The 23,037-nt window shown below is 45.4% G+C and overlaps 2 protein-coding genes across 11 annotated transcripts in view; one reads left to right on the forward strand and one right to left on the reverse strand.

Annotated features, from left to right (window-relative positions):
* FNDC7 (fibronectin type III domain containing 7) overlaps nucleotides 1–9,108 on the forward strand; it is an 18,232-nt gene extending 9,124 nt beyond the window's left edge. For 4 of the 10 annotated variants that reach the window (XM_064664512.1, XM_064664514.1, XM_064664505.1 and 1 more), the window contains 6 exons: nucleotides 26–280; nucleotides 1,143–1,397; nucleotides 1,939–2,199; nucleotides 2,747–2,776; nucleotides 3,285–3,348; nucleotides 9,007–9,108. In XM_064664512.1, the coding sequence (XP_064520582.1) occupies nucleotides 26–280; nucleotides 1,143–1,397; nucleotides 1,939–2,199; nucleotides 2,747–2,776; nucleotides 3,285–3,322 (839 nt within the window). In that variant the 3' untranslated portion in view covers nucleotides 3,323–3,348; nucleotides 9,007–9,108. Of the gene's footprint in view, nucleotides 1–25; nucleotides 281–1,142; nucleotides 1,398–1,938; nucleotides 2,200–2,746; nucleotides 2,777–3,284; nucleotides 3,349–3,621; nucleotides 4,394–9,006 lie in introns of those variants that run through there. The other 6 variants (XM_064664508.1, XM_064664509.1, XM_064664510.1 and 3 more) reach the window with 6 other exon arrangements.
* On the reverse strand, nucleotides 7,891–16,375 carry PRPF38B (pre-mRNA processing factor 38B). The gene is made up of 6 exons (XM_064664533.1): nucleotides 15,979–16,375; nucleotides 12,683–12,751; nucleotides 12,237–12,388; nucleotides 12,093–12,153; nucleotides 9,377–9,600; nucleotides 7,891–9,109 (listed from the first exon to the last, which is right to left on the reverse strand). Exons 1-6 carry the CDS (start codon nucleotides 16,255–16,257, stop codon nucleotides 8,254–8,256), a joined length of 1,641 nt encoding a protein of 546 aa, XP_064520603.1. The 5' UTR covers nucleotides 16,258–16,375; the 3' UTR covers nucleotides 7,891–8,253.
* Between the last annotated feature and the right edge of the window lie 6,662 nt (nucleotides 16,376–23,037).

Raw genomic sequence — 23,037 nt, forward strand, 5'->3', positions numbered from 1 at the left:
ATACTGTCAATATGAAATATTTCAGCTCCCTGCAGTCCTGAAATTAAAAATGTCTCAAAGGAGGGTCTTTCTGTAATCAGTGTACAGTGGCAATCTAACAATGAAGACGCTACATACGTTGTCACTGCCAGAGGAGAGGCTGGACTTTGGCATTGCACAAGCACTGGAAGCTCCTGTACCTTAACTGATCTTCCCTGTGGATCTGCTTTCTCTGTTAGTGCTATAGCAAGATCACCAGCAGGACAGAGCTTACCAAGCTACAGTGTCCCTTTAGAGATGGGTATGTGGGAATTGTATGTTAGCAGCATAATATTAAAATAGTTCTATGACTCTTTATATGTCTTTGGCTTTTTTTTTTTAATTACAGTGTGTGCATATTGTACTACCTATTGCTGGATGCCCTTTGTGTGAACCTGTCTGTATCTTTGTGTGTGTGAGAATGATCACTTGGCAGTTGCCACATACTGAGAAGCCTTAGTGCAACCAATTATTTTGTGGCACAGCTAACTAAAATGCAGTAACATAAGCCACTAATGTAATACATAACTTCTTTGTCAGCATTTTGATATTTAATATTACTAGGAGAAGCAATGAGATAATGCCCACATCAACAAATGAGCAGTATAAAGAACAGATTAAAGCACATCCTACTCACCACTCCTGCTATTAATTTTCTAACAGAGTTTTGTCCTCTACCACTGAACCCAGACAATCCCCAGGCCCTGTGCAGCAATTAATGTACACCAGGGTCTATTTTTAACAGGCAGTTTGGCTGCAGTCATCTTGCATTGTAGAGGAAGAGACTTTAAACAAAGACAGAGCTGGACTGAGCTATATGACTTGAGGGGTAGAGGTAGACCCTGCTTAATTATCCCATGTACTCTGATACTTTTGAATCTTGGTGAATGATCGTGTTGTAGCAATTCCAGTATTATAACCCACTGTTATAGACAAATTGATCTTGTATTGACGTTCTGTTTATTAGACCCAGCAATGTCAAGTATTTTTCAGCATGCTACTGTTTGCCTGAGAAGTATGCACTTCTTCATTCCTTTGCTCTTGATCATGTACAATTCTGGCTGCAACCCAACAAAATACCTTCCAAACCAGAACTGACTTCTCTATTTTTTCTTTTCTTTAAGCTCCTTGTTGCCCTAACGACCTGATACTAACTCAAGTGACACAGTCTGTAACAAATATCAGCTGGTCTGCTGGGAAGGGTGCACAGACATATGTAACAACACTGGAGTCTCCAAAAGGACAGGCAAAGTGTCGCACTCTTCAGAACTACTGTCTCCTGGGATGCATCACATGTGGCACCAACTACACAGTGTCTCTGAAAGCAATTAGTGAAACGGGTCTGACATCCAGTTGCACATATCAGGGATATTCTTCCAGTATGTAAATTGTAAATGCACTTGGGAAGAAAAAGACTCAATATACAACGTACTTTGTATACTGTTGCTCTCATACAAATAGCACAGCTGAAATTCAGTACATACTCAGTACACTTGCAGCTCCCTCTTCTAAATAAATGTACTTTGGATTATTTTCATATAATTTAAAACTTGTCCTTATGACAGCCATCAGATGGCCATATAAAGAAGTTTTAATAACATTGCTCCAGAATCAATTTCTTAATTTAAATTATGCTATAGCATAATTAAATTTTAAAGAACTCAAAAGGATTTTGGGCACTTTAAGGTAGGCCTCATGCCAGGTGAGAGCAACAATATTCCAACATGTAAAATGGCTGAATTCCAGCTCCATAATATGAGTCTGATAAAACATTTTCTTTCCTAGTTCAGTTCAAGAATTGTTTTGGCTTTCTGTGAAATAATAATTTCTCAGTGAAATGATGATAATCATAGTAATTTGGTTTAAAATGCACTCTAGGAGTTCACAAAATTTGCTTATTAATGTTTCTCTCTTTATTAGGTGCTTGCTGCCCATCTGGGGTGAAGCTATACAGACTGAGCAACAATGGCATCAGGGTGTTCTGGCGAGCCTCTGATGAAACAATGAACTACAGCACTGATTTACATGGTTCAAAAGGCAACTTCACCTGTACCCCCAGCGCAGGTCGAAGTCACTGCGACATCACCGAGATACCCTGTGGGGATGTCTACACAGTGGTGGTAGCTCCACTGACTGATAAGGGTCCAAAGCTCACATTCTGTCCTAAAAAAATATATTCAGGTAAAATTTAAATTTCTTTGAATGATCTGGTTTTGTCCATGCATTCTAGATGGTTAAAATGTAATCCAAAGTTATGAAGGTAAAGGTGGCATGTTCTAGTGTTGACTACAGAGTAAACTTCGTGGGTGCTGTCTTGCAATATCTGTTACAGGAACTTCACAGGAGCATTTTGGGACTGGGCATACTTATCTACACAGATCCTCTTAACTAGATCAACTGTATCCTGGTGAAGGTTAGGAGTGGCTACAATATAGGAACAAATAAATGAGCATTTTTTGTTTTGTTTTTGAATTTGGTTTATGGATGTTTTTTAAATAAAGAAACTTTACTTCTATGTAACCACTCCTAAGCACATTTTGAAGTAATAATTGTTTAAAGGGGTAGTAGTTACCTTGGGATTCCTTTCCTAGGGCGTGGATTTAATCAATTTTAAAAGTACTGGTATCTGATGGGATTGCACAGTTGGACTACATACTACAGACTAATAATGTTTCACAGCTCACAACCTGACACCTCACATTTATACCACTGTTTCATGTCATTTCAGTAACTTGTTCTGGAAGCTCTGTTGGAATGGGTAAGAGCACATAGTACATTCATTACAAATTCACGGAGTTTGTAAAATATGTTCACATCGTTTAACTTCAGATAAGATGCATATAACATAAATTTGATCATCAAGGCTTCTGTTAGTATTATGCAGGTTTGTCTCACCCCCCATCTTATAATGAATAATTAAAAAACACAATCTTATCTATATTGTGGCCTGTATACCATCATGCATAGTCACAACACTATTTATCAGATAGTACAAAATAAAAGGCAGGCTTATCTTTTATAGCCTCACCATATCCCATTACAAATTAAACAAGGTTGCACTTCTGATTTTTATTTTTAAAAAGCTTAAAAAATGTGGCTTACCTCAACTTATTCTACCTTATTTCTTCTGGGGTTTAAACAGGATAGTCTTGTGTTTTATTTGCCTACGTAAACTGCTAGAAACAACTTCAAAAGCAGCCACTGAAAAACTTCTCAAAACAGTTGCTTTTCTATAACTGAAACTGAATTTCCAAATTCTTTTCTAGTGATTTATAGAGGCAAGAGCAATGCAGAACACATCTAAATGAAAATTCTGGTTCAGATAAGAAGGTAAGTTACAAGAATTGCCGCTGATATTATGATGTATTAATCAAACTTTTCCTGCTGATTAAATCTTTGGGACTGGAGATAATCCATATTTACCTCCAAAAGCTCATGTTGTCTACTCCTACTATCAATACTGATTTGTCCTCCATTTATAATAACCCTCTTTCACTTCATTAAACCTTTTCTAATACCACCCTCTAGTTCCCCATAAAAGCCTTCAAAATACAAACTGATCAAGATACTCTTCAGCACCCATTTACTTTCTCTCTTTGCCAGCTAAAACTGCTTACTCTTCAACACAATTACCGGTGCTCTGCACTATTTACTGCCCCTGTCTCAAAGGAATGGCAAGAAATCACTGCTGACTTTTTCCCCCCAAGGCTGATCATCTCCTTTTTGCTGCTATTCACCTACAGCTATCCTGGATGTTAAGGTTGTTGATAACACCATTCTCCCTAAATGCTCCTTTCACTCTTTCTTTCCCTCAAGCTGGAAAGACAACATCTGTGCTTAATGGCAACATTCACAGCTGCTCAGGACTGGGAGGAGGGAAGCTGAAGAGCTAGTCATATCTGAGATCTAATCCAGGACATCAAATTTGAGCCCCAGCTGACAAGATCATTTTTAAAATGCAGCTGAACACTTGATGGAGATGTCTGTAATCTTGAACTATAATTTTCTGTGCAAGCAATCACTTTTAAAAGTTCTTCCAAGAACCGTTATTAATCAGTAGGTGTGTTCCAGAACTAATGTACCAACGAAATAAGGCTGAAATAAAGATCAAGAGAGTGAAGTTAAACTTCTTAAAAAAAGAAAACAAAACAAAGCAACAGCAGTTCAGGTAGAGTCACTCAAAAGTAGCTTGAGGCTTAATCGAGTATTATTCCAAGGCTATTTCATTTTACTTCAAAATTTAAAAAAAGTTTCTTCCTTCAGAGTTTTGAGAGGTGACTCATGAGGAGTAAACAGAATGTCCTCTTCTTACATCAACTGACTTGCTTTGCACTGTAGCTAATGAAGAACTGACAGATATTACTAAAATTTTAATTTCCCACCAAGGCCTAAGTGTTTAACCAGGTGCCTATTAACTGGATTTTCAAAGGTCTAAAGCAATCAGTTTCTTTCAGAATCAAGTTCAGGCCCCAAATTTCTTCTTGCATAAACAATTGTGGTAATTCTATGCTCTAACACCAATTCTAATGTTTTTTAATCTGTTGGTGTATATTTTCTCAATTCTTCCTGGCATACAAACCTTAACATCTCAAAATTGCACAATACAAACAGGACAATGCTGTAGTACTGTTTTCATCAGCTCCCCTCACTTTTATAATTAAAAAGAAGCATAGTTGTAACAGAATGTATTATTTGCATGTCTGTTGGGGGGGGGGAAGGGAAAAAGCTGAAGAGGAGTAATGATTTTAAGAAAAAACACATTGATTCAGCTCAAAAAAAATGGTTAGGAGATGTACACAATTAACCAAAACAGGGAGGAAAAGCAACAAAACCAAACTGAGCCAGATCCACACCTCCTGCTGTGGCTGTGTATATCTTCCAGGCCTTGTTCCTCAGGCATTAGGCATTGTCTTAATAGTAATTAACACTGCTGATATGTGAAATGACACTGGCAATCACTCAGATGATTAAAAAATTTTGGTGAGGATTAGTTGCAGGTTCTCTCCAGACTGAGGTAAATGCTTTTTTATGGGTCACGCTGACTTAATGGACAATGACATGTAATGTTTTCATAGATGTAGTTTCTACACTACTTACTAGTATGAAGCTCTGGTCTTTATGAAATAAAAAACCACAACCAATAAATCCCCTCACCAAAATAACAAAAAAAAACCCTAACAAAAACCCCCAGCAACCCAACCCCATTAAGCTCTTGAAAGAAGAGACTTCAGAACCAACAAGGTACATGGGCTTCATAGCAGTGCAAAAGGCTCAAACAGCAGCAGAAGTTCCCTCATTGCTTCGGGTTCCCTTTAAGGGTGGAATTTGTATACTGTACGAGACTAAAAATATTACTAATGCAGTACTTACCGTTGGAGCCACAGGAAATTTCAAAGACAGATGAGGCTTCCCAAGGGATAACTATCCCAGCTAGGTAACTATGGACATGTGGCATACTGTGGGAACTTTGGGTTCACAGTGCTTCAGTCGTTGTGCTTTTACCCTGAGAACTGAAGAGTGCACAGACTGTCAGAGGAAACTCCCATGCCTCCAATTAAAACTGGCAGAAGTTTTCTCCGAATGCCCTGAGCTGAATGCCCAGTGCAGCTGCACTGCAGCAACTGCAGCAGAGTGGGCAGCACCAGCACCTCCACTGAACTTACCACTGCTCACCAGAGCTGCTTGCACACCACAGTTCCTTTTGGTTTCAAGGAAGGTCATGTGAAATAAAATGATATCAGAAAGACAAAAAGGAACCAGAGTCCCTGGATCCAAACCCAAGAGCTGCACGATACTAAATCCCAAGGACAACTTAAGACAGATGTCTTGGTCCAAGTAATTTTCATGGGTCTTGGTAATGAATATTGTGCCATCCATTACACTGCTAACTCAAGTATATAATATGCATCATATTAAATCCAGAAATCAAAAAGTACTATTTATTGGAAAATAAAAGCACAGTCCTCAAATTAGTGCACTTGTAAGAGGTACTGACACGGGCTGGTCTTTTCACAAGCTGTACCAAAATGTTGACCATCTTTGTTGTAGTAAGACAGCCCTTCTCCACTTTCAGGTCAAAGATTGTGTTTCTCAAATACCTGTATTTTTCCTGCAGATAAACCATTCTTTCACTGTATTTCCCAACAATGGCGGAGGAGGGGGAGCCCTGAAGGAACAATTGGAAATCAGTAATCCATTTTCCCTGACAGAACACTGGCCTTGCAGCCTCTCTGCCTAAGAGTGTACTTGCTTCAGAAACTGAAGGTTAAAAACAAGGCCAAAAGAAGCCCTCTAGACACAAACAAGATAAAGTGGTCCTCACTGTTTTGACTTGGCAGACTGCAAAGACAGATCTAATAATCTACTAGAGAGGATATTCCTAAATGGCCAGTACAGTTTTTCTCCCATATTAAATGAGAGCTCAGTAGTTTAGTTTTACACTGCAAGGGAGTGACTTCTTTGAAGCTGAAGTTTTTTTTCAAGCTCAGATTTAAAATCAGGTAACACAAATATAAACAGACAATACCTCAACAACATCAGTATTAAAAGATCTTGATTACTAAGGATCACGATGACAAAGGAACTGTTTCTGAACTGTTCAGAAAAAAATTAGAGCAGGGAGGAAGAAAAAAAATGAAGTTTGCTCCTTGGAATACTATGGAATGAAGTGTACTGTTAGAAGCTGAAACACTTTGTTTTCTCCTGGATGTTAAAACAAAACAAAAAAAAAAGCCTAGATGACCTGCATCACACAGAAGCAAAAAAGAACAATTATCAACTTATTTCTACCTTCTACCTTCAGGTCACTTCATCATCATGAATGAGTCACACTTCATGTTCTTCCTGTTTTGGGGCTGCTGCATTTCTTTGTTTGCTACATGTCCCACATAAAGTACTCATTACATAAAATCCCTTATTCATACAAAATGTCACTTGATCTGAAAAAGAAATGTGGAGGAACCAAAACACTCTTCAACTGGCAATGAACATGCAGGGAAAAGCTGACACTCGATACAAAGGAATTAATTGAGAGTTTATTCCAGATGGTTCTCCTCACTTAGTATACAAGTCATCAGAATAATCTATCAAATAGACTTGGACTGTAATGATATGATTTTCTTCTATAATCCATTTTGGTTTTTGCTTCTAACAACCTGTTTTAAAAAAAAATCTGCCAGATGAAATGTTCAGCATGAACTGCGATCCTTACTATTTGTAGAAAATATGACTTAAAAAAGGACACTGTCATTTAGTTCATATTTTAAATGTTTACACTTATAAAAATGCTTTGGAAGCTTGAAACTGAAATCCTTTGTAACATTTTTCTTCTTCCTACCTCCCTCTTCCCATCTTAAATGCCTTTATTAGCCCAGGATTAACATAAATGACAGAGTGCAGCTGATGATTAAAAAAAAAAAAAACAAAAACATTAAAAGACCACAAATGGATAAACTGTGTTTAAAAAAAAAAGGAAGCTTACATGGATTTTTTTCAAACAAATAAAATGCATAGATGGCTACGGTACTCATCTGTCAACCTTTACAGTGTCCGCTTGAGGTAGCCTTTCTACAGAATTACTAAACAAGCCCCAACATCATCTAAATCCTTGCATCAAAACCACTATCTCTTTGAAAGTCCACTAATTTAACACCACTGGTGATCAACATAATACAAAGCTTTGAAGAAAACAGCAGGTACAGTGGACATAAATGTTAGTTCTAAATCTGCAGCCCTCAATGTACATTTTTGCACATAAATATCTCAGCTATAGTACACATTCCAGATCCATCCCTAAAAGCCATACTATTACGTAAAGCACAGCCATGCTAACTTCAGGATACAAACCATAATTCCACGTCTACGAAAGGGAAGTATAATTAGTGGCAGTTTATTGCCTCATACAAATTTAACCAACATGGCAACCATGCCGAAGGAATTAAAACATTTTCAGGACATATGTACAGACTGTACATTTCAGAAACATCTGAACAATAAAAATGCAAAAACAATCTCTGCATTACAAATTAAACTAAACAAATGGTTTGAAACCGTCAATGCATTGAATGGGTTTACAAAGGCACTTCCCTACCCAAAATAGGAAATGACAATCTGCAGCCTAGAGGGAGGTTGGAGAAGAGTGCTCATCAACTACTGCACAATCTCAACTTTAAGAAAAAATAAGCAGGATTTAATCAAACATTTATAGGATTCAATGTGATCCACTTCTGAAAGAATTCACAGAGTCTCATCTTTGATTTTCTCTTGCTTTTCCTGGCTCTCTCGTTCTGTACTTTGGCTCCTTCGACGATCATGTTTGTCAGAATGGTCCTTGCTATCACTGTGATCGTGTTTGTGGGAACGTTCTTTGCTTCTGCTACGCTTCCTAGATTTTTCTTTGCTGGGACTCCGATCTCGTTTTCTGGACTTCTCAACACTATCTGTTCTTCCTCTGCTTCTGCTTCTACTTCGTTTATTCGACTTCTCCTTATTTTCATTTTTATGTTTACTTGATTTTTCTTTGCTCCTGCTTCTGCTGCGCTTACCTGTGTTCCTACTGCGGCTCCTACTCCTATGTTTTCTTTCCCGGCTTCGACTTCTACTATGTTTTCTCTCTTTTTTGGAATCCCTCTTGTCATCCCGGTGTTTCTTCTCATCCTTGTCATCCTTGTGTCTTCTCTCTTCTGTATCACCCTTACTTTTTCTTTCTTTTGACCTTTCTCTAGATCGATCTTTTTCCCTCTCACTACCTCTTTCCTTATCATAATCTCTCTCTTTTTTTCGACTCCGTTCATTTTCTTTTTCTCGCTCCCTATCCCTGTCTCTTCTATCTCCTTTCCTGTCACGACTTCGACTACGGCTTCTGTATCTGTCCCTGCTCCTGCTTCGCCTCCGTTCCAGTGTGCGATCAGTACTTCGAGATCTCCGCCTTTCTTTTTCTCTCTCCTTTGCCTCACGTTCTAATCTCTGCCGTTCTCTTTCTCTTTCTAGTTCTCTGTCAAAACTAGATGATCCATGGCCTTCCCGATGGTGACTTCTGCTTCTGGATCTTCTGGGAGACCTCCTGGGACTGATCGATCTTGGTCTTGGAGACCTTTTAAAAAAGAAGATATTCAGTGTGAAACACATCCTTTTTAAGTTAAAGAGACCATCTTTCCTTTTCAATTTATACTTTACATACACAGTCTGTTTTTCATCTTAAATACCAAATATCACGTGATGATTTTAATCCATTAGCATCCGTAAACTTTTTTGCCTGTTGCCTTAAAACCCAACCCAGTCAAAAGACAAGATGTTGCTGGTAATAAGTTGTTCAATAATAAACTTTTAACATTCATTTTAAAAATAACGCGTATATGACCTTGAACGTCTACGTTCTGCATGCCGTTCGATTTCTTCCATTCCCTCCTTCCCCTCTTTCTTGATTTTTCTAGGTCTGCTTTTAATTTGCTGGTCAATAGCTTTCTGGACTGGCACAGGAATTCTTGGAAACAAGGTGGAAAACCATTCAAGCTTTGTGAGGAAGGAACGAAGCATCTCCCCAATGGTCATAACGCAACCCCCACCTGCCTTCACATCCAGGTCCTGTAAAATACAAGCAAAAAATATCCTGATGGTCAAAAATATTCTTTACTGATTAAAAAAAAATGTTTCTACATTACTGTCCTATTGAAGTCTCATGATTATGAAAGTTTACTTGTCTCATATTCTAATACATTTCCTTAGAAAAATTCAAACTCTGCACCCTTTGGATTTAGCAGTATGTTACAGACAGGGAATGGGACTTAATATATATGCATGCAGGCACACACTAATCCTGCAGCCATCTGGATGGTAAGGGACTGTCGATGAAGAGATTAACGCAAAATCCCCTTATACAGTCTGGTTATATGGTATGATCTTGTATTTTATTTCAATGCCAAAATGTTGAGAAGTCCTCTGAAAGTACATTTAATACTCCATTTTGTGGATGTACAACTGTGTACCATCATACCCAACCCTGTGGCCTAAATCATTTATGAACTACATCATTGCCTATCTAAAAATGATCATAGAAAAACCTCTAGTACAAAATGGCATCCTAACAGAATTGGAAGCAATAGCAAACCAACTGCCATGAAGCAGTGAGGTTTCTAATTTAGAAATATGTAAAAAAATAAATAAATGAACAAATAATTGGAAACGCATAATCCATGATGACCATTGTCTCTGAAAAGGGTCATTACCGCATGAAGGCCTTCTTGCTATGCCCTCTCACAGCTCAGGACATGTTAGTCAGCTATTGTCAGTCCCAAACCTATAGTGCAAGCACACAAGGAAAGTGAGATTTGTTATCTAAACAGGAAGAGAAAATCTAAACGTAAAACTGCTTGCACTCACACACATTTAAGTGTTCAGATATACAGTTTTTCCAAATATAATCGCTGCAGAGATCTAAAGAAGAAAAAAAGGAGTTAAACGTAGCACCTGAAGAGTATGTACAGTTAAACAAAATAAACATAAGAAGCATTTTGAAAGGTAACTCTGTATCCTGGGAAGTTTTTCACAGCAGCATGACAAAAGATGAACTGCTTCCACATATTTAAGAACTGAAGGGGAAAAAAAATCCTGTAGGTTTAAATAATTCCATATATAAAAATTTGCTTCATCCTATAGAGTTTGACCAGGACTGGTAAGAAACTTAAGCAGCCCCAAGCACGTAACACAAAGCTACTGATAGCAGCTGGGAAAGAAACACTAATTCCAAAAATATACTGGGAGATTTTAAACAAGAAACAAATACATCTTGATAACCAATATCTGCAAGAACTAAAATGTATAAATAAAAAATATGCTTTGAATAATGAACCAGTTAAGACTTGCACAATGCAATGCGCTTGTGATCACTTTATTGTCCTTTGAGTCCACACTGAGTTTGCGAGACCCTGAGAATGAAGCCACCCCAATCCTTCTCATAAATTACAGTCCAGCATTGCAGAGGAGAGTTCATTTTAACTACCCCACCTGGGGGAGAAGGAGGAGATCACAGAGATGCAATCAAGGTTCAAATTTGTTTTGATTTTTGTTAAAAATGTAGAATAGCACAGGTTTACCTGAAATAACAGCTGTTTCCTTTGCACAGTGTTTTTGATACTTAGCATGAAAGAAGTTGTTCATTGCAGTCAGATACAGGTGTAATTAACACTATTTTTATTACAAATATCTGGACATCATTTGCAACTACAGCATTTGGAATTTCTTGAAGTAGATGTATACTGTCACACTGAAGAGGGCAGATGATCCTTCCTGTTCCATTCTTAAATCTAAGATGTAACTTAAAACCTGCTCAATAAATACAAATTGCAGCAGTACGTAGCAGACTGTGTATTCAAGTTCATAGCCCAAGAAGCGTCACCCACCAACTCCCTACTCTGTTTCCCCAAACAGTGATACCAAAGGTATTCTCCCACCTGACTGCATAATAATGCAACCTCTGCACTGGACTTCAGTGAGCAACTCATCTTCTTTATTTGTCCCCAAAGACATTAACAATGGAATCTTATGCCATAATCCGGCTGTTTGCTTCTCCTCTGGAGAAATCCTGGGTTTAGTTATCCCAGGACATGAATAATAACCACAGAGATTTTTGGCAGTATTTTCCAAGGTGAATGTTGGTTTCTACTATATACTTTCCACTCTTTTATGTCAGCGTCAATTCTCCCATCCCAGTAATAAACAGATAATATAAATTTAGCATTCTCATGACTTACTACACCTTGCTTTTAAGATATGACTTTGAAAAATGTACAGAAGCCACACACACCCTGCTGTTTGAATTCTGATTTAGTACACCTGTTTCACATGGCTTTGTCAATCTGACACAGTAACATACTAACCAGCAAAAAATTCTGTTAGATCTTTAAGAAAAATAACCCATGTCCGAGCTCAAACCTGCTTCCTGCACTAATTAATAAAAATTAAAGAACAGAACGTTACAACAGTCAAACTACAGAAAACCTTATGAAACAATGTTTAAACCTAAAGTAGGAACATGAAAAGAAACAAAAGAAAACAAATTATTACCCTCGCCGACATACCTCTTCGTCATCAAGAAAGGATTCAAACCAGTCCCATAGATCTGTAGGTGGTTGTGTGTACCTTCAAGTACAAAAAGAATGTAAAATTTTAATACAGCTGTCTGCATATTAAAACAGTCATTAGTTGATAACAGTGATACTTACCTAATATACATAAATCCAAGAGCCCTAATATATGGAGAGTCTGTATGAGTTATAAGGCCCATCACTTGCTTACGAGTGAGTTTCAGGGTAAATAATTTGTAGAGCAGACAAAAGGCAGTGGACACAATTCCTCCAGTTCCAACACCACGCACCTTTCAAAAGCAAAAAGTTAGGTGAGGATGCAGGAAGTCAAAGACATTATCCCAAATCTTCAAAAGAATGTGAGAACTAACACATAATAAAATCTAAATCTACAAAAAAAGCCATGTGGAAAAAATAACACTACCTGCATCCACAGCTTTGGAAGCAAGAGGAATATATCTACTCTATGTAATAAATACTTCTACATCTAGAGACTGATGTCAACAGACCAGCAAGTTTTAACTATGCTTGGCAAAGTTCTTTACCAGACAGAAAAATTTAAGAAGGCACGTACTTCTACTTACCCCTCCACACATCCCTGTCTGGCCTGCGGTTTTCCTGCTGCCCTTCTCCCATGGTTCAACATGTGTAACCTGAAAGGGTGAGGTGGGGGACAGGAGAAAGGAAATTACGATTGCAACCTCCATAATGTTTAGGTGCTTGTACAAACCTGATTTAAACAATGGACATCATAAACCAGTCTTTAAAGTTTGTCTTCTATGAAATTCAAGATCAAGTCTGCTTTGTCATTAAAGCAAAGCATCCGGCTTTTTAAACTACAACATTAGGAAATTAGAGTCAAAATCATGACTGAAGTTTAAAACAAACAAATCCCAAAACACCAAAGGAAGCATCCATGCTCATTCTATACTCCACGTACTTTCAAATGCTTTATGATTAAAGTCCATCATTACTTGTTTTCTTGGGTGACTAAACAACTGCCTGTATTTAAACTGTCTCCTTTAGTTTAGTGATATCTGCTGCTGAGAGCTACAGAAGTCAAAATATAGTGTCTCACATTCATGAGTTTCACTTATGCAGTGAGCTTAGCTACAGATTCCTTTTGGTATCACTTACAGTTAGGACAAAAGAAAGATGTTTATAAAGTGTAGTATTTTAATAAAAAAGTCAGTGTTTTTTCTTCTAGACTGCAGTGATGTTCTTAGGTAAAATGGTTCCTAAGTACTAACAAGTAAATTTGCTCATTTCAAATCTTGTGAGATACATTTAGAGATGAGCACACACACACACAGTTAACCAACACCATTCCTAAAACTTGACAATAAGAGTCATAAACATGTTCAGAACCACAAAACTGCCTGTGCTGCATCTGAAATTGTGAAATTCAGAGAAGCAATGTCTGGCTCAATAAAGAAGTATACTGCCTAAGCACATCAACTTAAAAAAAATACATAAAAGACAAAAAACCCCCGAACAATGGTGATACACCAGATTTGGAATAAGAGTTCATGGCTGTACTTCACAAATTAAATTTTTTTAACAATACATGAAACAAAACCAATTATGCACACAATTACATGAAATCAGAGATACACTAACAGCTGAAGTTGCTGAACTGTTTATTTGGGTTTTTTATAGTTGCTGTCTTAGCCAAACAGGAAATATAAGACATGCCAGTACTGTAGAATTCAAAATTCATTATGACTTCCTGTATTGCATAAAAAGTTCTCAAATACGACATAAATAATACTGCACATCGTTCTGATTATAGAGTTTTGCCTCTCACAGGAAATGAAAAGTATTTTTTAGTCCAAGTATTGAGTATGATGCTATCACAATGCTAGTCTTCATTCTTTTTAATTTAAGTTATATTTATTGGCCGCAATCAATATAAACATGCTAGGTTTGACAGATATTAATTAAAAAATAAGCAAATAACAAAGTTAAAGTTTTGATCCTTCAAAGACTGCTGCACATGCTTAGCTTGTTGGAAGTACAGACTAAATGAAATTGAGGGCATGTACATGGTCCTAAGGTCAGAGATAAAGAAAGAGGAAGTCCTGCACTTTGCAGATACAGAACTGAAACAGGACACCAGAAGTACAAGTAAATTAATTCAAATACTTGGACAGAATCCATATCTTCAAAGACGATCCCTATCACTAGCTGCCTGTGTAACTTAAAATCATCTTTCCCGGTAATCCGGCACCCAGCATTCTCCACCTTTTCAAATGAGCCACTAGTTTCTCAAAGAAAGACAAACACTTGAAAATACATCTCCTAGGATGGGTATCATGTTCATTCAAAGAAAAGAAAACACATAACAACTATTCAGAAATCTTAAAACATGAAGAAAATGCAAATCTTCTTAATATCAATGAAGCACCTTAACCATCTCCCCCACACCCATTACTCACGAGTGAGTAAGAGGCTGAGTTTTCTCTTTATTTAGCCTGCAGTTTTGAGTCAGAGTAACTGAGAAGTTCAGTAAGCAAACTTTATTTGCACAGGATTAATAATCAGATTTTTAATGGCATGACAAAATTTTCCCCCAGTTTAAGATTAGGCCACTTGTGGAATGAAACAGTAAGACAAGTAACACGAAATATCTGAACTGCTTCAGGTGAGCTCTGCTAATACAAAGACAACAGATCCCATCAAATATTTTTTACTACATCTGAAAAGGTCCACTTAAAATGAGTATGCTCTCAAATTTTCTGAAAATACGTTTCCTTTATAAATTTTTCAGCTCTAGCCATCACTTGCCTAAGTAAAGTCTGCTACTTTCCATTCAGATAGTCAGTCTCTCTCACATGCAGCAACTGGAGAGATGCTTTGTCGACAATCTCTGTTACTCTAAGTACTAGGAGAAATAAATAATCAGCTTCAAGTCACAGAGCACAGGCAGACAAATGCTATCATTAAGTGAAAAAACAGTAGCATAGGTAAGCCCAAACTGCCAAAAATCTCAAAAATACTGTGGCGGAGTTACTTTTCTCAATTACAGTGCCCTAAGTAACTTGACTTGCCTTGGTCAAACGAAACAAAAAGACTACCTTTGCTTTTTTTTTAATTTCAAATACACTGAAACCTGCTGACACGGTAATATTATCAAGTAGAATGAATTCACTTGAGAAAAATATCCGAATAACCACCAAAGTACAGGTGGCTAAAAACAGCTGAATTATTCAAGCTTAAATTATCTAAATTTTGGTCTCGTTATCAGAACAAAGAAAGTGGCTGTGTTGATGAGCATTAATTATGCATACCTCTACCTGGGAGACTGGCTTGATGGAAGCCTCGCTGCAAAACTGATTCAATCCTGCTAACAAAACAAGAACCGAGACATGGGTGCCCCGATACAGACCACTCGTCTCCCCAGCACATCCTACCTAACGCCAAGAAAACTTCTTTAACGGGTAACGGAGGAGGGAATCCCAACGTTTAAGTGACGAGGAAAGCCACATGCAGACTCCCGTTGGACCACCTGCAGTCACCATCGTACCCTGTGTGTCAGTGGTTACACGGGGTGTCGGCAGCCCCCGGGCTGCGGGGAGGGCCCGTCCCTGGCCGCGGCCGCTCCGTGCCCTCCGCGCTCGCTCCGGCTGAAGGCGCAGCCCTTCGACGGCCATTTCGCCCCCACCGCCCCGGCTCACGCCGCCCTCTCCAAACCTAACTCACAGCTCCGCAGTTCCAAATCCGACGCGGAATACGCCTCTTTCGCGAGGCAGACAAGCCAGCACCCCCAGCTAAGCACTACAAGCGATATTCGCTCCCATCCCTCAGCGCGGGGTAAGGGGCGAGAAGGTGCGGGCCGCAGTCAAACCGGGCCCGGCGCCGGTGCGGCCGGCGGGCTCACCTTGAAATAGATCTCGTCCACCACTTCGTGGTAGGTCTTGAGCTCGTAGAGCTGCACCTTGAAGTAGGGCGACGAGAGGATGTTGGTGAGGATCATGGGGTTCAGGTTCATGGTCTTCTCGTTGCCCCACAGCGGCAGCACGTTGCCCGGCTTGCCCGAGGCCGCCGGCTTGGGGCCCCCGCCCTGCAGCGGCTGCTGCGCGGGCGGGACGGCGCCGGGCGGGTGCTGGGCCGCCTGCTGCCCCTGGCAGTTGGCGACCGCGGGGCTGTTGTTGGCCATGGCGGGGCGGGCTGGGGCGGGCGGGCCGCGCACACAGAGCGGGGCCGGCGGGCACTGCCTCAGCCCCGACAAGATGGCGGCCGGGGAAGTGACGGCGGCGCCTTCCGGGGCCGCGTCACCGGCCCGCGGGGAAGGGGCGGGGGCGCTCCGGGGCCTCGGCGCGTCCCGCGGCTCCTCCCGCCGTTCTTCCCGCCGCTGACCGCGGCTCCTCCCGCCGTTCTTCCCGCCCGCGGATCCTCCCGCCCCCGCCGCGCCGCGCTTCGTCTTGGCCGCCGCCTCATGGCCAGGATACCCCCGCCGGGGGAAGCGAGGGGACCCGTGTCCCGCTGGGGACGGCTGCTGGCACCGGCACACGGGGGTTAGTAGATCGAGCCAGCAACTTAGCAAGCCAGCGACTTGGAAACTGGTCACTTTTCGTTGGCAATGAGGCCAGGGTGCAGCAGGAGCAGGGGAGGGAGCGCCGGCCGCTTCTGCCTCCACGGCAGCGGAAAAGCAAAGAAATCATAGAATCATAGAAAGGGTTTGGGGTGGACAGGACTTCGAGGATCATCTTGTTCCAGCCTCCCTGCCCTGGGCAGGGACACCTTCCTCTAGACCAGGTTGCTCAGAGCCACATCCAGCCTGGCCTTGAACACCTCCAGGGATGGGTCATCCACAGCTTCCCTACTGTCAGGGATGTTGGCTGTGCAGGAGCCCCGGTGTGCGATGGTGACCAGTGCTGGTGACAAGGCCGCTTCTCCAGCTGAGAACCCTGTCAGACACAAAGAAAACAGTAGCTACACCCTCCTGCTCAGTTCCAGCACAACACATCTTTCTGAAATCAGTAATAATACATACAGCCTCGGAACAAGAAGAATTATATTAATGCAGTTTGAAAACATCTGGATTTAAGAAAATAACTGGAAACAAAAGGAACTCCTCCAGTTTTGCCTGCAAAAGCAGAAAAAAAGACCCCAACACAATTAGTTATGTACTTCGGTGTCAAGCTTTACTTGACATAACTGAAAGTCCACTGAAATTACTGCAAACTGGGCATAATGTGGCAAAATATGTTCAGTTGTACACACACAGAAGGGTTCCCCATTGCTCAGCACATCAGGAAACAGGTACAGGGAGAACCTGGTATGAAAGGATCCATGGAAATAGCATCTCTACATATGTGCTACTTAAAACTAATTTAGACTTTTAATTTAGAAACCAGAAGATAAATATTACTGGAAGTAACATTAAAATACCTTCAGTCTTCACTACACATTGAAACCCTGAGAAACAGTAGTTTATCTTCATTACCCTGGCCCTTCAACGTACCTTAGAGCTTGAAGGATAGCAGATAAATGTTCTGATCAGGGCCCTGGCAGTAAACTGTTTCTCTAAGCTGCCTGTTCTGCTATCTAGGCTCTTCACTCCCTTTTTCTAGGAATAACCACCAGTCTTCTTTTGGCCTTCTCTTCCCATCTTGGCTGATTTCCAAACATGTTCACAAAATCTTCATTACTTACTTACAGTGCTCTACCATATTGATGCAGTAAATATCCATATAACAATCCCATATGAAATCAAAGAACTAATCACAAAACTTAATTTTAAGAAAGTGTCTTTACAGAAGCGACCTTGTTCTGGAGGCAGTTAGCTAGAGTAGTAACTTTCTTTGAACCTGAGTCTTTTATTGTTGTTCTTTAGGGTATCCTTGACTCTGAGCACTTCCTTAATTTATATGGTATAATCACTTAAAGACAGCCTGTGTTTCTGTTATAATTTATATTATCCAAATTGTGTTTTCATACATTTAGCTTTTCCTGTTGAAATATTTCGTCACTATGTTCCAAGCCTCAGTATTTTTTACTCTGTTTTAGATAACATTTTTGTACTTCTTATACATTCCCTCTTTGGTGGTGATGCTGAAACCTCTGATATAGTTGCAACCTATGAATCCATTTGCTCCAAATTAGATTTTCTTCCCTCAGGCATCCCACCTGGTCTTTATACTGAATACAGCCAAAATGAAAAGAAAAAAAACAAAACACCAAGAACCCTCAAAAGAGGTGATTTTCACTTGCAAACTGCAAGACACTATACAGAATTATAAAAGAGTTAGAGGATGGTGATTTGTGTGTAAGAGTCTAGCGTCACTTCTCATTCACACAAATTAATTCTGAACTTTTTCAAACAGGCCATATCTGTTGAAGCTGAAGAGAAAAATACTAGTACTTAAGTCACTGAATTTGGGTTGAGAGAAGTGGTTGTTAGCTCTTAAATTATAGATTAAATAGCATTCCTGTATGTATATTCCTGTCAGCGGACTAGTGTCTCCTGGCAGCAGAGCTGCATTAGATTTCTTTTGCTATCACATTTAATTATATGCACTGCAACTTGAAAGAAAAAGTACTAGAACTGCACACAGTTGTCTTTTTCATCCCAGTTACTGAAGGAAATAAGTGTCAGCAGTTTAAAATTTTTTGATTCATGACTTTATACTCTGAGATGCTTTTATACCAGTGTAGTCATATCATTTCTTGCTCTCTGTAAGATACAAAATTAACAGGTTTCTCTAAAAATAACCTGCTTAACTTGTGTGCCTATTGAACTAAACGCAATTTCAATATTCAGTTTGAAACAGTTTCTCTGCATGGCCACATTGGGATATACAGGACGCGGGTGGGCCCGAGAAACACCAGCTCCTCCGTACCAAGGCAACCCGCACCCCACGCCCCCGGAGGCACATCTCCAAGCCCCTCCCCGCCCCCCCCACAGGCCCCCCCACTTCCACCAAACTCTCCAAGCTTCACTTGGACTCACCACGGCGACGCACGGCGCAGTCCCAGCCGCTGCGGGGAGCCGGGCCCTCTGGGCAAAGGCAGCTGGGCATGCGAAGCAGCGGCCAAAGAGGCTGCCGCCCTGCTTACAGGGGGCTCCGGCCGCTGCCTGGACCACAAAGCGCCTGGGACACCAGGGCACTGGCCCCGACTTACAGGGGGGCCCTGGGCCCAAAGGCCTGCGGAGGCTCCTTCTCTCCGCTTCGGGGGGCACCTGACCCGCTCCCCGCTAACGGGGCGGTCGCCCCGCACAGGCTGCCAGCTGAGGGAGCGCAAAGGCTCCCAGACCCGGACCCCTGCTTACAGGCGGGTCCACGCCCAGGGAGCCACGGAGCTCGGCCTTCCCCCGCAGCATCAAGTACCTGGCTCAAGGGCCAGGCACTGGGGCTCGTGGCCTAAGGCCCTGAGCTGGGCCCCGAGGGCAGGGAGGGCACACGCCCAGCCCCACGCCTGTGAGAGGCCGGGGGACCCCGCGGGACACCCGCCTGATTACAGGGGGTCCCTCCAACCGCCCGCCGAGCAGGGGGGACGCACAAAGCCCCACTTAGGGGGCCGCCCCCCCCGAGGCCCGGCACTCCCAACAACGGCCTCGCGGCCTAAGGCCGCCGGGGACAGGGCCCCCAGCCCCGAGGACGGGGGGAGGCCCACGCTGGCACGTCGCCAGCAGGACGGGCAGCCCCGCGGCGCGGGTGGCGGTGCCCGCGCCGCCACTAACGGGCTTCGCTCCGTCCTCGGGAACAAGGGGCAAGCCCCTCAGCACGCTGAGGCCCTTCTGGCCCGTGCGCAGCCCGGGGGCAAGCCTGAGGCTCTCCTCTCCTGCTCGCCGGCGGGGCTGGCTCCCCACAGGTTGGCGCGCAGAGCCCCTCTTTCCCTCCTGGGAAGTCTAAGCTACGCTGCCTACATCTCTACGGGGGCTACAGGAGGGACCAGCTCGCTCGCTCACTCACACCGACAAGACAAGCACACAATGGGGGAACGTCCCAGAAGAGGGAGCAAGCTCTGTGCGCCGAGCCGTGGGGAGCCGGCCCTGCCGCCGAGCAGGACAGGAGAGCCTCGGGCTTGCCCCCGGGCTGCGCACGGGCCAGAAGGGCCTCAGCGCGCTGAGGGGCAAGGGACACGGGCTGTGACGCACCCCGACTACGGGGGGTCACTCTGGCCAGGGGCCGCCAGCAGGCACCAAAGGTGCCAAGGGGAAAAAGCCCTGCCCTGCTTACAGGGCGGGCGGGCTGGGGGTCCGGGAGAGCTCCGTTTCCCCCCTCGGGCGCGGAGGCGGGCACTCTCGCCCTCCTTACAGGGCGGTTGCCTCTCTCTCCGGGCAGCCACAGGAGCGCGATGGCAAAAGGCCAACGCCAAGCAAAGCAAAGGACCTGGCCCTGCTTACAGGGAGGTCGCCCAGCGCCAAGCCGGCCGGCGCAGCCGGAAGCTGCCCGCCGGACTCTTAGGGATCCCTGCCCCGGGGATGCCAGGGAGGGGCCTTTGCCCAGAGGGCCTTTCTCCCGCCCCCTCTTGAGCACGAAGCCGACGCTCTTCTTCCTGGCTCTTGCCTCGCCGTCCCGCTCCACGGCTCCGCTTTCTTCTCGGAGGGCTCCTGCCAAGGCAGGAGGACGCAGCTCGGACTCAGAAGCTCCGAGTCCTCGCACCGAAGGAAAGCAGGACCCAGAGGCAGCTGCCCCGGCCACCACCCGCCCGCCCACTCGCAGGACCCCCACACCTCCACACCACCCCCCAACTTCAGCTGCTCTCACCGTGGCGTCTTCCCGCGTCGGCGCTGCCGTCCCTCCCTCGCGACGCCTCTTCCGCTCTCTTCTCCGACGGCTTCTGCCAGGGCGGGAGGAGGCGGGTGGGCCCGAGAAACACCAGCTCCTCCGTACCAAGGCAACCCGCACCCCACGCCCCCGGAGGCACATCTCCAAGCCCCTCCCCGCCCCCCCCACAGGCCCCCCCACTTCCACCAAACTCTCCAAGCTTCACTTGGACTCACCACGGCGACGCACGGCGCAGTCCCAGCCGCTGCGGGGAGCCGGGCCCTCTGGGCAAAGGCAGCTGGGCATGCGAAGCAGCGGCCAAAGAGGCTGCCGCCCTGCTTACAGGGGGCTCCGGCCGCTGCCTGGACCACAAAGCGCCTGGGACACCAGGGCACTGGCCCCGACTTACAGGGGGGCCCTGGGCCCAAAGGCCTGCGGAGGCTCCTTCTCTCCGCTTCGGGGGGCACCTGACCCGCTCCCCGCTAACGGGGCGGTCGCCCCGCACAGGCTGCCAGCTGAGGGAGCGCAAAGGCTCCCAGACCCGGACCCCTGCTTACAGGCGGGTCCACGCCCAGGGAGCCACGGAGCTCGGCCTTCCCCCGCAGCATCAAGTACCTGGCTCAAGGGCCAGGCACTGGGGCTCGTGGCCTAAGGCCCTGAGCTGGGCCCCGAGGGCAGGGAGGGCACACGCCCAGCCCCACGCCTGTGAGAGGCCGGGGGACCCCGCGGGACACCCGCCTGATTACAGGGGGTCCCTCCAACCGCCCGCCGAGCAGGGGGGACGCACAAAGCCCCACTTAGGGGGCCGCCCCCCCCGAGGCCCGGCACTCCCAACAACGGCCTCGCGGCCTAAGGCCGCCGGGGACAGGGCCCCCAGCCCCGAGGACGGGGGGAGGCCCACGCTGGCACGTCGCCAGCAGGACGGGCAGCCCCGCGGCGCGGGTGGCGGTGCCCGCGCCGCCACTAACGGGCTTCGCTCCGTCCTCGGGAACAAGGGGCAAGCCCCTCAGCACGCTGAGGCCCTTCTGGCCCGTGCGCAGCCCGGGGGCAAGCCTGAGGCTCTCCTCTCCTGCTCGCCGGCGGGGCTGGCTCCCCACAGGTTGGCGCGCAGAGCCCCTCTTTCCCTCCTGGGAAGTCTAAGCTACGCTGCCTACATCTCTACGGGGGCTACAGGAGGGACCAGCTCGCTCGCTCACTCACACCGACAAGACAAGCACACAATGGGGGAACGTCCCAGAAGAGGGAGCAAGCTCTGTGCGCCGAGCCGTGGGGAGCCGGCCCTGCCGCCGAGCAGGACAGGAGAGCCTCGGGCTTGCCCCCGGGCTGCGCACGGGCCAGAAGGGCCTCAGCGCGCTGAGGGGCAAGGGACACGGGCTGTGACGCACCCCGACTACGGGGGGTCACTCTGGCCAGGGGCCGCCAGCAGGCACCAAAGGTGCCAAGGGGAAAAAGCCCTGCCCTGCTTACAGGGCGGGCGGGCTGGGGGTCCGGGAGAGCTCCGTTTCCCCCCTCGGGCGCGGAGGCGGGCACTCTCGCCCTCCTTACAGGGCGGTTGCCTCTCTCTCCGGGCAGCCACAGGAGCGCGATGGCAAAAGGCCAACGCCAAGCAAAGCAAAGGACCTGGCCCTGCTTACAGGGAGGTCGCCCAGCGCCAAGCCGGCCGGCGCAGCCGGAAGCTGCCCGCCGGACTCTTAGGGATCCCTGCCCCGGGGATGCCAGGGAGGGGCCTTTGCCCAGAGGGCCTTTCTCCCGCCCCCTCTTGAGCACGAAGCCGACGCTCTTCTTCCTGGCTCTTGCCTCGCCGTCCCGCTCCACGGCTCCGCTTTCTTCTCGGAGGGCTCCTGCCAAGGCAGGAGGACGCAGCTCGGACTCAGAAGCTCCGAGTCCTCGCACCGAAGGAAAGCAGGACCCAGAGGCAGCTGCCCCGGCCACCACCCGCCCGCCCACTCGCAGGACCCCCACACCTCCACACCACCCCCCAACTTCAGCTGCTCTCACCGTGGCGTCTTCCCGCGTCGGCGCTGCCGTCCCTCCCTCGCGACGCCTCTTCCGCTCTCTTCTCCGACGGCTTCTGCCAGGGCGGGAGGAGGCGGGTGGGCCCGAGAAACACCCGCTCCTCCGTACCAAGGCAACCCGCACCCCACGCCCCCGGAGGCACATCTCCAAGCCCCTCCCCGCCCCCCCCACAGGCCCCCCCACTTCCACCAAACTCTCCAAGCTTC

The sequence above is a fragment of the Pseudopipra pipra genome, chromosome 9 (assembly GCF_036250125.1).
Source record: "Pseudopipra pipra isolate bDixPip1 chromosome 9, bDixPip1.hap1, whole genome shotgun sequence".
NCBI lineage: Eukaryota > Metazoa > Chordata > Aves > Passeriformes > Pipridae > Pseudopipra > Pseudopipra pipra.